The 17142-nt window shown below is 39.4% G+C and overlaps 1 protein-coding gene across 5 annotated transcripts in view; it reads right to left on the minus strand.

The window, feature by feature from the left end:
• The window catches only part of LOC147129364 (myosin-binding protein C, fast-type-like), a 23043-nt gene extending 8453 nt beyond the window's left edge, over window positions 1-14590 (minus strand). The window contains exons 1-12 of one of the 5 annotated variants that reach the window (XM_086017154.1): window positions 14450-14581; window positions 9292-9309; window positions 7480-7500; window positions 4502-4525; window positions 3303-3365; window positions 3068-3216; window positions 2841-2958; window positions 2680-2728; window positions 1607-1666; window positions 1353-1516; window positions 1094-1226; window positions 47-171 (exon numbers count right to left, since the gene is read on the minus strand). In XM_086017154.1, the coding sequence (XP_085873280.1) occupies window positions 47-171; window positions 1094-1226; window positions 1353-1516; window positions 1607-1666; window positions 2680-2728; window positions 2841-2958; window positions 3068-3216; window positions 3303-3365; window positions 4502-4525; window positions 7480-7500; window positions 9292-9309; window positions 14450-14471 (946 nt within the window). In that variant the 5' untranslated portion in view covers window positions 14472-14581. Of the gene's footprint in view, window positions 1-46; window positions 172-1093; window positions 1227-1352; window positions 1517-1606; window positions 1667-2679; window positions 2729-2840; window positions 2959-3067; window positions 3217-3302; window positions 3366-4501; window positions 4526-7479; window positions 7504-9291; window positions 9310-14449 lie in introns of all 5 variants that reach the window. The other 4 variants (XM_086017155.1, XM_086017157.1, XM_086017156.1 and 1 more) reach the window with 4 other exon arrangements.
• Between the last annotated feature and the right edge of the window lie 2552 nt (window positions 14591-17142).

Genomic DNA, 17142 nt, shown 5'->3' on the forward strand with positions numbered 1-17142 from the left:
TTTTAAATGGTGTCGCTATGCAACCGAAAAGGCAAAGTTGATGTACCTTTAACGAAGACCTCAGTGAAAGACTTGTCTTCACCAACAACACACTCGTAAGCAGCGTCATCAGCCAGAGTGGTTTTGTTGATGGTGAGCGTTCTGATGTTCCCGTTTGTCTCCATCACATACCTTGAAAATAACACGTTAGAAGCCGGTCATTGTTTTCTATGCAATGGTAGGAAGTAACAAAGTGCAAAATACTTTGAGATTGTACTTTAAGCAGATGTCTCAGGTATGTGTCTTTGATTTGAGTATTTCTTTATATGACCACTTTATATGTTTATTCCCTACGTTCGAAAAGAGAAATCTGTATTTTACGTAACAGATTCATAGTAGCAAAATAACTAATGTGCTAATACTAGAAAATTGTTTGTTTCCAAGAATGAATTGCAATGAACGTGTTGTGTTTTGTGACATCTTGAAACACCATAAACATTTGGGTTCTACAAATTATTCATCTAATCTAAAAAAATCATAACCACCTTGCCTTGTGCTATAGCGCTAGCATTGGAGCTAACTGTATTAATGCCAATTTACAATTCAATGGGAGATTTAAAAATGAAACAGATGTCATGCAAACTTAATTCACAGCTATAAATTAAAGTGTAGAATTGTATTGGAAGCCACTGATCGCCAACCTCAACAATGTTGACTAGAATATTTCTTATGGCGTGCATTTCTTCACGCGTCCTGGGCTAAATGTTGAATTACAGGTCTTATTTTATCAGCATTAGCCTACAGAAGGCATAAATGTCTTGGCAGTGTGACTTACTGAGCCCTCTGGGAGGCTTCTTACGACGACCTAAAAATAAAATGTGTGGATGGCAGCAACGGTCCAAAGTTTGACTTTGCGTAGTCGATAATTTTAGCTGCGCATTTTTCAAACACTGCCCATCATCCGAGCTCAGTGGCTAATTTACAACCTAATTTTGCTGTCTGTCTCTTAGAGTATATTTCTTGCTGGAAGTTGAATAGGCACAGTCTAAAAAAAATGGTACGAATAAAAAGGCATGCAACATGATTGAGTGTGATAGTGCTTTTATGTATGTACTTGGCAGAAGGTTTGATCTCTTGGCCATTCTTCAACCATTTGACCTGGGCGTTGGGATCCATCACCTCACACTTAAGAACGATTCTCTTGCCTTTGTCCACCGTGTAGCAGGATTCCATCTTTGTCAGGAAAGCTGCAAGTCAGGGAAGAATCAGAAAATGGGATTTCAATTGTCTTGTTTCTCCTCTGGCTGTCCTTCGTCTTATTGCGCCTACTTCAGATGCTCTTGTCATGCCTATTCACCCTGCACCTGACTCACCCTCGCTGTGCTTGGGTTCCACCTTCATCTTTTTCAGACGTTTCAGCATGCCCCTCAGGTCGGTAATGCCGTACTTGAAAGCGATTTTCTCATATTCGCTCGGGTGGGCGTTCTTAAGCAATTCCCATACGTCAACCTCCTCCTCCACCTTTTCAGGTTTCTTCCTGTCAGTTATAGAAAAAAAAGGTATTTTAATGAAACAATTATACAGAGTGTGAGGGTGTGCTTGCTATTGTAAGCAAAGATGTTCTCACTTCTTGGCAGCTTTGAGAAGAGCGCTGAAATCCAGGTCACCCTCATCCTCGCCGGCATCCCTGTGTGGAAGGAAAACACTCTCAAAAAACAAGGGACTTGGCTCAATTGAGTCGCCAGTTTTGGGACTTAGAAATTGCTTGGCTAAACCTCAAATTGACTTTGTATTCATGACTTGACTTGACTTAGACAAGAATTAAATCACTTGACAAGTCTTGGCTGTTCACATTTTAGGATTCAAGGATGATCTTTTTTTGATAAAATCAGTAAAAATAAATGGCAGTTTAAGGTTTGTAGCACAAAAATAAGAGACACAACAACTTACTTCACCTGTCACTATAAAACCCACAAAGATAGCTATAGTGCGTTAACTTCACAGTTTAGCTAACCGGTAGCAAGTAGAACATTAATTCAGCTCAATTATGCATTCAACCATGAAGACAATAAAGAAATGGAAAATGCAGAGACTGGCTCATGGTTGTAAAAAAATGTAAGACTGAATACATTAACCCCTAACTAAAGTACAGATACTGTTTGTGACCAAGACTGTATGACTTGTTTTATGACTTGCATATTCCAAGTAATAACTGGAGCTGCTTGAACCTACTACAATGCTGTCTTGAAACAAACATTTGCAACCAGCTTTAACTGTTAGTGTCTTTCAGTGTCTACAACTGATGAAATAAATACCATAAACTCACCACCAAGGCCGATAATTAGCTAACTAGCATGGCTAACACGAGTGTGTTCCGCGCTGCTGTTACTTCATAAAGCGGAGAAGAGCAGAGAAGAAGCTAATCATTTTTCAAAATAAAATATTTTAGGGCTGAAAAGCGAAAGCACAACATTTTTGCAAATGGTTACCTTATTGTCAGAATCATGCGTAGTGGGGACTCCGTTTGACTGGCTTCAATTTTGCCACAGCAAAATTTGAAGGGTAAGAAATGAGCCTTCTGATATGCTCACAACTCTGGCACAGACACGAATCTCAAGTACTCGTCTTCACATATTGTTTATCGTTTTGGGCCTTCACTTATCACATCTTTTAGAGAGAGCAGGTATGAAATGCACTTACGCTCTCTTGAAGGTAGACAAAATGTCCACATGCTCGTCTTGCTGCGAGGCTGAAATGAGAGAGGTTGCCGAGATGACACATTAGGGCCGGGTCAAACCAGAACATCAGTGTATGCGGAATGCGCAGCAGCCTCAGAGTAGCCCAGCTCGGCTTTCACTCACCCTCCACAGAGATCTGGAAGCTGGAGCTGTCACACTTGTCTTTGGACGTCACCTCGCACCTGTAGGCGCCAGCGTCTCCAGGGACCACTTTGTTGACCATCATCTCATAAGTGTAGATCTTTTAGGGGTAAATATATAGAAGATGGAAACGCTTAATCGTCATTGTATGGTGCAGATACAACGAAATTGATTCCCATTTCAATTTTTTGTGCGGAACCCTAACACACCTTTGTATTCCTGTCGTAGGTTTCTTTGAATTGCATGTGTTTCCCAGCCTTGCTGCTCAAGTCCAGCCACTTTCCCTTCAGCCATTTCATGGTAGGTTTCTTTACCAGGGTGCTCGAGTCAACCTTTGCAATGAGGATCAAATCCGTTCCTGTCATCAACAAACACCCGTCAGTAGAGTCAATACATGATAACATGCATTGCAGTGGGTTCTATCCATCTGTTTGCCGGTCTAACCTTTTACAGCTGTCACTTGATCTGGAGGCTTCTCCAGGAAGAGCCCAGTGAGCTCTGTTGCCTCTGAAATAAAATAAAAGCACAGGTATTTGATTATTTGATAGGATCACGTATGTGCTGTATATAAATTATGGAAACACCACCCCTGAGAAGACAACACTAACAAGGACGATGACCACTAAGTGTGCAACAATCCAAAGTGCATCAAAATACATTTTAAAATGAATATTAGAAAAAAAAGTATAACCACAATGTTAAAACTCAACATTTGATACAATGCACCGTAAGACAGAAAGAGGACATATAATGACAGGAAATCATACTGTAGTACATTTCAATTCATATATTGTTCTTTCACTTCACTATGATGAAAAGCTATATGTGATTCCCAAAGTGTGCGACTGGTACGAGAGTGGTACGCAGTCTCCTGCCAATAATATGCAAATGAATCGCCACTAACGTAACTTTTTAGTAGAATATATTCATATTCAATCTTTCAGAACTGTTTGTATTAAAACTTTTATTCAGGTACAATTTTTCATTTTACTCATAACTTATTTTTATTTTACTTCTAAGTTAAATTGAATCTTTAATTTAAATTGAATACATTTTTTAGTACAATTGTTTACATTTTCCTAGTTTCCAATGTTCAGCCTAATGCTACCATGGCTTACAATAATATTATACATGTTTTAGAAATAAAAGCTTTGTCTAGTTTTTGATGAACAGTTAGGCCTACTAGGTTACTGTATGTAATGTTGATCAGGATGGGAGAATATTAAAAAAAAAAATTATGTGGTACTTGACGTAAAAGGTTCGATAACAAGAGCGATTAAACATGGTGTTGCTATTTCAGCTGTAACAGGTTCCTTAGACTTAATTAGTGATGTAAAAGAAAAGATGAAAGTCCCTTACAAACATGGACACAAGAGAACATTTTGCTTGGTAGCAGACCGGATTAAATCTTAGCAATGAAACTTGTGAAACAACAACACAACAAGTGTTACACATCTCATGAATGCACGCGTCATCTTTATTTTTCTGACAACACTAGCTGAATGTAAAAAAAACAACAACAAAAAAAATTACATTTCACGTGTAGACGCTACCTGTGCAACATAAAACATTGGATGCAGACGCTTCAAAACAACAACAAAAAAAAGTGCATGCACTGACAACTTAACACAATCCAAGCTTACCCTCCCCTACAGCCTTCACGTTAGCTGGGAGAGAAACAATTTGCAGTTATATCAGCGCTAAGAGCAAGTGTGAAATTTTATGAGTGAATGCGCCACACAGTGACAGGCAATCCACCTTGCCACCCAAAAAAGAGGTGTGGGTAATCATGGCTGTTACGAGTCAGAAGGCAAAGGAATCAAGCAGGTTCATTCAATCCGCTTTCTAATCATCACATTTGGGATGAAAAAAACAAACAAACAAACATGTATTTGAAATGACCTTGAATACTTCTGTAGGACTTGAAATGTTTGCTATAAACCCCTGTAGCATTACTAGCAAGCACTCAGTGGTTTGTTTGCGTAGCAAATCAGTTATACAACACACTGTATGTTTTAATTCAAGCTTAAAAGAAGCTGCTAGTTGGTTCCTGCTTCATTAACCAAAGTGTGGTTAAGAATATAACCCCTCAACCCACATACTTACACTTTAGCCCCGCGGGAAAGGCTTTAAACAACCTTGGTATGTAAGAACTTGCAACTGTCTCCCCTAAGGGACAGACGCACTGACGGCTGGTGCAATTACTACAGTGGAGATCAAACAAACATAGCACAAAAAGGGGAAATCCTCCTACGTGGAGAGTTAAGTGTGACGCAAGACCATCTCCATGACACCAAGCGGCATTTATCAAATCTTTTTGAAGCGCCGCAAAAAGTTGAAGTCTACGGTTGTTGTCACACTTTTTGCACACCCGGCAGTCAAAGCCGACTCGTTCCAATTGCTGCTGTCCTTCAAGTGGTCCGCTTTAAACTGTGATTCGACATTCAACGCCGGTGATTCGCAACCACTTGAAATCATTATTTATTTATCACAAATAACGCATCTATGCTGGCGACACATGGTGACAGGCAGAATTATTAAATGTTCTTAAAATCATGTTTTTCCACCTTTTGCCATTCATGCAAAGAAAAATAATAATTCTGACAATCTCTGGATGGATGATTCCACTATTGTTTGCCAAAATGTAAAAACCACTGTAGATTTATTTGCGACGTTTGTGTCCTAGTGAAGAACTAGCTTTCAAAGTCTTAGAGCAGGGGTGTCAACCTTGTTCTTGTCACGGGCCACATCATAGTTATGGTTTCCTTCAGAGGGCTGTAATGACTGTGACCTAAAATAAATGTATAGTCGCCTCAAATTACATATACACAACAAATTGACGAATAGCTAGTTTTGAAATCAGAGGCCAATAAAAACAGCTTTTTTAAAATATTATTACATTTATTTTAAAAGGAGAATTGGTAACAAGCATGCTTGCAATATCTCAACTTTTTTTAAAGTGAAGGAAATTTGCAATTTTGATATTTTAGTAACATCAAGTCAATGCACATCATTTGCTTTGGTGGGCCACATGAAATGATGTGGCGGGCCAGATCTGGCCCCCGGGCCTTGAGTTTGACACCTGTGTCTCAGAGCAACTTGACCGCAGATATCTAAACATGGCACCAAACCGAAATGGGCTTCCATATGACTTTAGAGGCTAACAAAAACACTCTGAGAGCATTTCCAGAAACGCTCTATTTCCCGAAGCAGCACAAGATTGGGCGGCCGACCAAAGACCCCTTTAAGCGACGGATGCCAGCTCTTGGGTTTCGCTTATAAAACCTGAACTGGACATGTTTGAGATATCTGACTTCTCGCAGCTTGCCTGCAACTCACAGTAACAAGTCGACTTTATGTATCGTCTTCGTGGCCTTTGGGCCTCATTCAGAAGGACACGCCACATGACAAACAACGCGTCTGATGTGCTTAGAGTGATTCTCAGGAGGACTCGTCTTCCTGAGGAGTTTATTAATAGGCCTTAATGTTCAATTGAGAGGAAAGTTGGGATATCAAATGACGCCGTGCCTGCTAGCAGCTGTTATTGTTCAGCAACCGAATCTCGGCTGCGCTTCCACACTTATTGTTTAAATTGCCAAAGCGGCAGAATCTCCTCACAGAACAACTCAATGGAGCCGAAAAGTCTCATCAACCCCAAAAAGTTGTTCTTCGTAAACATTATGTTGTATAGTTTGGCTGGAGTGCATGTTGTAGCACAGCTGCTTTAATTACAGTCCTAATAGAAGTATTAAGATTTTTCAAATAATTAAATACCCAAAAGTCAGACTATCTAATATCTAAATTGTAGACCAGAGCCGGGCCAAAGTGTAAGTGAATGAAGCGCCACTATAGGGCCCCGCAACCACTAGAGGGCCCTCCAAGAGTCAAATGAAAATCAAAAGATTCTCCAGTGTTGAGTTAGAACAGAGTAACAAAATAAGTCAAGGATCTCTTCAAGGGAATGAAAGGAGTTGATTTGATTGGCCATGATTGAAGTCGGCTGTGAGCATTCTCACAGCGGCGCAGGCTTGCCTCTCACAGGTTTGCCGCCTTGCGCTCATCTGCAAAATTAATAGCATTGGGTCTAACCCTCCATGTTAAATTAGTTTTCACCATTTCAGTTTTCCATTTTTGGGAGCAAATGGCTAAAATGGCGCCGCGTGATGCATTTTGTAGCTTGGCATGAGATACCTAAGCATTATATAAGCCTTTGTTTGCATCAGTGGTTAGTGATTGCGACATGCAGTATGCTAGCTAACTATGCCTAAACTGCGAAATTTTTCGAAAGCTTTCGTATGTTTATATAGTTTCAAAACGGAAAAGTATTCAACATCACATTTGCTTCTTTCACTTGTTTTGCTGTACTCTGTTTTTACACATTTTAATTCTTTTTTTAAGATAACGAACCAGATTACACTTCTGCTTTATTTTTGTTACTTTTAATAGGCCAAGGTGATACTCAGTATCTCACTTAGTGCTTTATCGTTTGTAAAATAATAGAAGGGCCCTCAAATCCCATTTTGCTTGGGGCCCCATGGAGGAGTGGGCCGGCTCTGACTACTAAAGGAGAAAGAGTAACAATCATCTCGGTAACATCATCGAACCGCGTTCTTTTTCTTACCATCCCAGTTGGAGTCCGAATCTGCTGCAGACAAAGCGAGAAGCAGAAGTGAACTGAACAAAAAGCCACAAGGAAGCAAAAGCACGAATTGCTGCACAACAGTCGACACGCACGCAAGCTCCTTTTCATGCCTTTTCATCACGACTAACAAACAATTGCGGATGAAAATACACAACTTGCTTTCATTATTTAAAAAGAACTGATGTGACAAAAGTTGCCAAATGGCAATAGGCACAACATTATGGACACTTCATTAGGCACACCCGCACATTACAATGAAATATGAGCTTTAGAGAAACAATCGTGCTTAATTTTGAGTGATATTGAGAAATCGTGAATATCTGAACGCGACAGACCAAAATTGAGCATCCACTGAGCTGGCTCGATATCAACTAAGGCGGTGTACGTAATGATATGTACTGTAGAGTTCACTGTCAAATCAAAGTGCAAGTGGCAAACGAGTCCAAATATCCAGGAGACGTATTCATTGGCGGCCTTTAGAGAATCACCTGCGACACACCTGCAAATAAGTGATCACGGACACACTTCATGCCGAGAGAATCATGTCATTTCCACACGGAGAGGCGCATGTATGCACTTCGATGTGAATACATTAACTGGATTATGAGGATGGGCATACGCAATGCTAATGTACTGTACATACCTCCATCTGCGGGGGGCTCGTCTATAGAAAACGAACGAGAATTAGCCAACCCTTATTGTGCAATCTTGTACTGTATGTGGCCTGAATTTTTAAAAATCTGCAAGAAAGTATGTCAATATTTTTTTTTTTTCCTGGAAAGTGCCTACCATCTGCTTCCTGTTTTGGGGCGGCTGTGTAAATAAAGGTATGGTTAAATAAAAACAATATGGTGAGACCTGCTCCACAAAAAAAAATGTGTTTATGAATGAACAAATAATGTTTGAGAGAGATGTTATTATAGTTGTCTCCGCTTCATTCTTCTGCAATGCAAACATGCTAAAAAAAAAAAATGAGTAAACGATGCAAAGTGAAGGTAATACAACACAATGGGATAATAACTGAAATCGTGCAAGCAGTTGGCGCGCTAAGAAATGCAAACATGCAACCAAAGTGGCGCTGCCACTGTATTATCCCCCTCGTTGGCAAAGGAAGTGTTTGACCTTTGCCTTATCCTCTTCACTCTGTAATCTACTCAACATATCATCGGTATTATTCAAATAATTACCGCGACTGATTAGTACAAATGCTTTGCGGAACACTCAATGCATCTCAAATATGAGTACTTCTCACTCGGGAAAAAAAAAAAAAAAAAAACAGTCCCTCACCCTCTTCGGCTGGCTCCTGTGGGGCTAAAATTAGCAGAATTTTTTTTTATTTTTAGTGACCACTGCAAAGCAAAGGCAAAGCAAAGTGCAATGTGGAAAACACAAGTTAAGAGGCTTCAACAGCTGAACAAATAGAGTTCAAGTAGGAACGCACACAAAAAAAATATATAAATAGTACATCTTGCCAAGTATCACACGAGGCTTAGCAACATTTGTGTCACCGGGCCTTCTGTGTTCTACTCCCGCCTGATTTTTCTTATTATGTATTTAAAGTCTGACGGATTCACTGAATAGAAAGAATAAAACGACAAGCTGGCAAATAAACAACATTTGCGGCAGTCAATTAATGCGGTCAGAGGCCACCAGCGGCGGCTCGTGTCCCGACCGCGACCAAGGCGACAAAAGTGCAAAAGTGAAAATGTGCGAGCTATAATCGAGTGACGATGTGATAATGAAAGGCACACAAAAGGTCAGAAGGTAAATGGAAGCGTGCAGCTGACTTACCCTCCACCTCCGCTTTCGCTGCAGGAGGAGAAGCACAGGCGACACATGATTAGAATGCAGTGTTTATGCTTGCTAATACGATAAAATTACCACAAGACAGCTCTGCAAATCATTTTTATGAGCTTTCATACACAGTGAAACAATGCCATTTGGATAGGGACCAAGCTCGCTCGCAAATAACGAACGTCTGTAATTGTCTCCTTCCCCAAATTATTATTATTTTATTTTATATATATATATATATATATATATATATATATATATATATATATATTAGACAAGGCTACAGCATGACTAAATAAAAGCTCCTGTCCTCATTTTCTTGGTTCCAAGATGGCGGCAAAGCAGTATTATATTGTATAATAGGTGAGCGAATAAATTATTATTAAATGCCGAACAGCGACTATTTGGTGGTTCACTGTTTACAGTATGTGTATTTGTTTCAACTTTGACTGTTAATTGTCTCCTTTTTTAATGCAATTTAAACAGCTAATGCTAGCAACAAGAATTACATTTTAGTTTACATTCACACAAAGTCTGTAAGTAATGGTTGGAAATGAATCGAATTGAATTTATTGTCATTGTGGATATCTGCATATCACAAGTGCAGAGCAATTCGGGGGGTGGGGGGTGGGGGCCTGTAAAGAAAATCAAATAAAAATAATCTCAGAATATATATACATAGCGACAGAAAAACAAAACAACAGATCGGGAAGACTGTACATAAGCAAACTGAGTGTTATCTAAATCACGTTTGCTGAAACTCAAAGCAACCGCAGAGGAAACACACTTGTTGAAATGTCAAATATTATCCAACCGGCTTGTAATTGGTTATGCTAACACAGATCTGATTTACGTTTTGTTCCTCTCTATCCAGACGAACTAATACGATCCTAGAAAGGATCCGTCGATTTCACAAGGTGGCACATGTTCATATCTTGTCTTGAATTACATGCGATGCTCAAGTGAACGCTGACATGCTATACGCTCGTAAATCCAGCGGACATTCCATAAAATGTTCACCTTTTTATAGTGTCTTAACCTGTGACACGAATCTATACAACGGCTCATCGTGAACTGGAGTGCCGTGACTTGAGGATTTGGGCGCTATTCTTTTAACGCATTAAAAGCATGACAGTCCATTTCAACGCGGTGCGAGACTTAAGTAAGCTGGAAATGGAAACATATTAAATACCAAACTCCCCTCTGAGGGGTCAGTGCAGGAGCCCGTAAAGGCCAGCGACGGTGTCTCATGACTTCCCTAAAGACAAGCCGCACATATTTTTGGGACCGTTTCCTGAAATAGTCACACAAATTTAACCTCGCTCATGCGTAAATTTAAGCCTTTGCCATTGCAAATTGACATACCAGTAAGTCAATTCCAGCTATTCCGATCACCTCGTTTAAGATGAAGCAGCTGCTTGTCACGCTCATGTAAAGAATGTTCTCCATCGGGGCATGACCTGTTGCTGTGGCCTTGATGTAAGAATTAGCAACAATAATTAAGTGTCTGCTAAGGCCGGCCACAGATGAGTTTGTATCGCAAAAAAATAAATGCGCTGTAAACAAATGAATTTCTTTTTTTGCTTGTGGATATTGTCCATCCTTCCGATGAGATTGTCTGAGCATGGTGATTGTCACTCTTCAGTAATCCGCAGTATTATTTAGTCAATCTTGGCAGAGGATAAAGAATGTATGCAGATGTGTAATGTTATATTATAAGACTACTCGACTAGTGTAAAACTTCACTACATGTGTTGCTCCACTGTCTTTTTTGTTTCATTGTGTGCTAGCATTAAGACAAAATGATTTGTTAGCTGAAGCTAACTAGTACTGTATGTGGTTGTTTTCTCTAATCTCTAATCCTCGTTCTCTTATGTTTGGCTTGACAGTGTATTTGATCTTGAAGCCTCCTATTTTGCAAACGTGTCCGCTATCTGGCTGCTTGTTGTGAAGTGAGGTAAGTTCACTGGCACATACCACGTTCGCCTCTCAAATGAATGAGTTAACATGCTACATTTAAATGAGCTAGCTGCCAACTTCATGTCGGCACGTCCAGTTTTCTGTCGTTGTTGTTTCAATTAAAGTGTATGCATATATTTTCCAACATTTCTTTAGAAAATGTTTTATGCCTAAGCGAACACAACAGCATTAACAACCACAGTGGCTCTATTACAATATTTGGAGTTGTACATTATGTACAGTATATTGCGGCATTGCTTTATGTTCTCTGAAGGGAAGCTCACTTAATAAAACCGCTGCCGCCACAAAGTTGCCCACAAACAATTATTATCCTATATAATATTTTGGCTAGTCTGTCAGGATGTGAATGTGCTTCCAAAAGATATTAAACCTCGATCTTGTTATGATGCATAGAGTCCAACTTTTATTTTAATGTGCCCTTTCTGAATTATATGTAAATGTTCTAGTAGCCATTCAAGACAAATTTTTGTCATTCGGGGCCCTGAAGGTCTCTTTTATAACTCAGCGACATGTTTTGTCTTTATTTAGTGAGAATTGTAAACAAAGGATTTAGGTTTATTTCACTTTGTGAATGTTTTTGATTTTTTTTTTTTTTTTTTAACGCATATGAACATTAGATATAAATGTCACCTGGCTCACGTGGCATTTCTGTTGTTGCCACGGTGACAATGTTGGGCCAATCTGGACACTTCACTACCATTTTGCAGATTGAATCTTAATGGTGCCGGTTTGTTGTCATTTAGAGAATTTATTTCCAGATAATGAAAAATGTTCAAAATACCAAAAACAGTGCGGCGTTTTTTTAGTGTCATACTTTTTGCCCAACTTCTATAAAGCTTTGTATACACTAAAATTAAAACCTGAAAATTGAAATACATAATTCTGCTATTGAAAAATGACATCTTCAAAAAATGGGCAAAAATACAAATACTGTAAATGTGTATTTGAATCTTTTGGGTTCATTGGATGGACTGACTTTAGTTGCAGCGTATCGCAGTGTGTTGAGCGTAATGGGACCTGCTGATAGTTGACGGAAATTATTAAATAGGAGTTAATTGCCTTTCTATTTATGCCTCATTTTGAAGTACGGCCAATTTAAGGCTCAGCTGCGGGCGACGCTTTGTGGACTAAACAAATGAAGGCGCTAATGCAATTTGACATTGTGGGGCTTAATGTGAGAAAATGAATTTCACTTAAAATGATCTTCTTAATCATCTAAATATAGATTTAAGTCCAACTCTGGGTTTAGTGAGGCCAGCAGGAAAGTGTTTCAATTTTCATATATGTTCTACTTGGTTAAGTAGAACAGCATTTTGTGTGGTTTTATGTAGTGCGCATTTCAAATGTATGCATTTATGACCCGAAAGTGAACTACTTATTTAAAGAGGGATGAATCAAAGGCCTGTTGAGCTTGATGGGAACCTTCCGAGCCGATATTTTACATCCTGATTTATCTCAGCCGTGAGTGCGCAAGTGTTACAGTAGCTAATACGCAAGTGTGTGTGAAACTCTATCAACTTAAAAGGGTGGCGAGGGATGGGGGTGTGGGGGTGCGGACGGTAAGACAAAAAGGTCACGGGTTACTGGGGATTATTTTCGGCTGCGCCTCGAGGGTCGGAGCTGGCTGCAAAAGGAAGGAAGCGTGATGGATGGTTAAAAAAGAAAAAACTGAATGAAACGTGATACCATTCTCATGCTAATGAACTAATCTTTTGGTTCGATGTCACATTTAGCGCATATGTGAAACATCCAGTGGTGTCATGTTGGAATCAAACATTGTGCTGATGATCCTTGACGAGCTTGGCAAGTTGAATTTGGCTCACTTGCAGCGCGGTGGGCGGCGCAGATGTCCAATCAGCTAAATTCAAAACTCACTTGGCTGTATATGGTTAGGAAGCATGTGGTTATATTTCGGAGATAATTATAAAACTAAATGTATCGAGATTACAGAAAAGTCCAGTGGGAAATAATGTGTAAAGACCATTATGTTCCCAATCATAGCAGAGCGGATGTGGAAGGATTAGATGTGGAATGGCGGTCAGTGGAGGGACTCAACAGTGTTAACGCAACCTTGGCCTGTAAAACTGGCGTCATCCCACATGACAATTTCTCATGTTGGATGATTTAGAGCCTCTTTGGGTCAAAGTGCCGCTGGCCACTATAAGGTGAAGGACAACAGATGACACTTTGAGAAAGTAGCACTTGTCCCATAGGAAGCCTTGTTGCTTTGGAGAATGTGTCCTTTATATGCTTAACTATAATATAACAACATTGTAAATTAAAAAAGAAAAAAGAAAAATCACACTTCTACTTCCAGTTTTTATTCTCCATCATCTTTAGGAGATGGCATGAAGTCGCCCCAGTGATGTTATAGTGACGGGATTATTTATGGCCGCCGTAGTATTAGGCAGAATCAGACACACTGAAAAAAGTTTTTGTTGAATTTACTCAATTTTATTTTGTCAAGTGGTTGCACAAAATAAAGTCATCTGGATACAGATGAGTATCTTCAACAAAAACGTGTTTCAGTGTAGAATGAAACAAGGCTGGTATAACTCTCAGATCATTAATTTTGCATACTGTATAGATAAACATGTACTATTTTGATCATCTATAATGATTAGGGTAAGCATAAAATAAAGGCAAAAAAAACCCCACAACAATTAAATTTGCAGTAATTTTGTTAGAATGTTAATTCATGTTTGTAATATACACTTGAGTCATGCAATTTCTCTTCCTGATTTTTTTTTTTTTTTACAATTCATGCCAGGATTTCAGAAACCTTTTCATCAAATTAGAAATGTGCTTCCTTCCGAACTCAACGAAAAGACGACATGTATTCCCATAACGTAAATCTGAACTAACACAACAGGCGTGACTTCACTACAACAAAACATCATTCATTCGTCACTCGTGCTTATTCTGACAGTCAGCAATAAAAATCGACCCATTTTGGGCCCCACGCCCAAGTTTGGGAAACTCGAATTCATTCTATGACAGCAGTATATCTTTTGCTAGTCAACCACTTAAACATACTTTTAGAAGTTAAGGTAATGATTATGCTGACTTCCCAACAAAGTTTACAGCAACATCCAGCAATATTTGAAATGAGCAACTTCCCAAAAAGCATCTCAGACACCCAAAATGTAAGCAAATATTTTGCACATCGGCGTACCTGCAGGGACCGGCTTAGGCATGGTTTATTCCTGTGTCTTCTCTTTGCTGCCGGAAGACTGGTCGCGGGCGGGTAGCTTATTCCTTTTTATTTGTCCCCCCGCACGCTGTTATTCAAAGCTCTCGTGGCACTCGAGTCACCCACGCCCCACGCTGTAAGTGAGAAGCGAGGAGCAAGGAGGCTGGCGTTACCCTAAAGCACTTTCAAGTGAAGACGCACTCAGACTGAGAGCACAAGGAAAGGTGTGCTAAAAATGGGGGGGGGGGGTTGCCGAGGGAAGGCTGAGGTGGTCCTCTAGCAAAGTCCTTCAATCTGTTTAGAGGTTCTGGATTTTAATAATTACACCCCAAAAAATGTTGGATTGCTTTGCTGAACCACTCCTTGGGTAGCAGCGGATTTTAGGCGGATTGAGTTACATTTCCCAAAGTTTGGGTTAATTAGTCTGACCCAGCAGATTGGTTTGAACATTGGATTTGGGATGGCTTGAAGAGTTGAATCTGGTTGCTATTTTTGACAGTTTTGTGTACTGAAGTTCAAGTAATTTAATGTTCTTTTATACTCTTAAAACTGTTGCGTCAAAAATGGAATGAGCCACTATTTGGGTCAATTTGATCCAACTTTATGTGTTGCTTTGTATTAAACAACACACTTTTTGGTGGGTTGTTTGGGGTTTTTGTATAGTTTTAACCCAAATTGGGGTATTTTTGACCCATAGTTTCACTTTTAAAACTTTCTGGGTTGTTAAAAAAAAAAAAACTTTTCTGGGGGGTTGTTTTGTACAAACTGTTTGTTTTGTTTTTATAGGAGGTTGGGTGGTGGTTGGGGTTCTACAAAAAAAAAAAAAGTTGGTTTGTACAAAACAACCCAGAAAGTTGGGTCAAAATGATCCAAGTAGCGGGTCTACACCTTTATTAACACAAATTGGGGATTTTTTTTTTTTGACCGAGCAGTTTTAAGAGTGTTGAAAATGTTGTGTCAATGTAGAAGGGCATCTCATGTAACCAACCGTACCACACCTAAAAATGCTTGTCAAAAATAACCCAATTTTGGTTAGGAAAAAAAAAAAAAAAATTGAACCGACCGGCTACTTGGGTCAATGTGACCCAGCTTTTGGGGTTGTTTTGTACAAGACAACCCAGAAAGTTGGGTCAATTTGACCCAAGCAGTGGGTCGGTCCAATTTTTTTTTTACCTAAAGTGGGTTTCATTCAATTCAAGCTCTTTCAATTGAACTTTCACCATGCACTTATTATGTGAACTATATGTACAGTATAAAATGTGAAACCTCCATGTCAGCCCTCACCTGCTGCCTGTCTTCATTACCTGCTACCGTCCGCTTGTTACTTGTCACAAATGTGCCCGTGTCAGCTGCCCAAGTGGAGACAAGCAGCCTGACACCGAAGGGGTCAGAGGTCAGAGAGTGAACCCGTGAAAGGGGACGAGTATATCATGCGTAAAATATGCCACCAAAATATGTGTACAGGATTCCTACCAAGATTTTATTGTTCCATAGTCAACAGTAAAGATACAATTGATCGCACTCGCAGGATTTCAGTGTTTTCCACCAGGAGACTTGACCAAGCAAGGTGTTGCCTTATTGACACGGTGCAATAAATTGCCGTGCTTTACAGCCTGCTTACAAATCCGTGCCATCATCTGATAAGGATGTTGAATTGGAGGACAACTATAAATATCCAGGGACTTTTACAGATAGCAAATGTAAGAGGCAAACAGAGATAATTTGTAGCCAAGTGCAGCATTTTGTTTTGCCCACAGTAATAATAATGTAGTCTACATTTTTGACCTTGTTTTCACAGGTTTTATTGCCATTTATTATGAGATGGTGCGTGTGGTTTTTTAGAGCTTTGGGAGTTGGGACCATCTTGGCTTTGTTTCGGCGCTGAATAAGGTTGGGGGAATTTAACTTTAATATACAGGTGTTAGTAGACTGACAGTATTTTGTACTCTGGATTCTCTGAGCTGTGACCTAAGCAATGAGGATCTTTATTCATTTCTAGGATTTAATTCAAGCATTGAAGTAGATTTTTTTTTTTTAATCTCACCTTCTGGAATGCTTCTTGATTATTTATAGAGTGTGTGTGGGGGGGTGGGGGGGAGTGTGTGTGTATAGTGGGGAAAAAAATACATTTCTTAACTTCTTTCATTATTATCCTTCAGTTTTATGGAGGATGGAAAGTGCCAAAAGTAACTCACTCGCCAGTCCTTCACTCAGTCTCTCATTCATATGTAAACATCATAATCATTATTTAATTGTTTGCATATGTATTTATTTGGTACTCTATACATGTTACTTTAAAAAAAGGTGGGGGAAGAAAGTAATTCTCCACATCCATGAATTTAATGTCTGACATGATGCTGCTCTCTTGTGGTAGCATGTTCTTATTACATGACTTTGCATTACAGGGGTCCTCGGTTTATGGTTTATAGGTCCGTTCCTGGGTTGGGGACTTAACCCAAATAATCACTGTACTTATGCTAAAGTAAGTACTAAAGTCATAATAAGAGTAAATATTCATGTGAAAATCACATCATGGCCAGAAATATAAAACAATCCAATTAAATCAGTTTAATACAGTTGTAAATGTGCGCTCTCGTGCCACGTGATCGCCGTTCGTCATCTCGCAATGGCCTCGTAAAACCGATAACAGTCCAGTACTGTATAGTATTGCAGCT

The sequence above is a fragment of the Filicampus tigris genome, chromosome 19 (assembly GCF_054856515.1).
Source record: "Filicampus tigris isolate MCC_2025a chromosome 19, RoL_Ftig_1.0, whole genome shotgun sequence".
NCBI lineage: Eukaryota > Metazoa > Chordata > Actinopteri > Syngnathiformes > Syngnathidae > Filicampus > Filicampus tigris.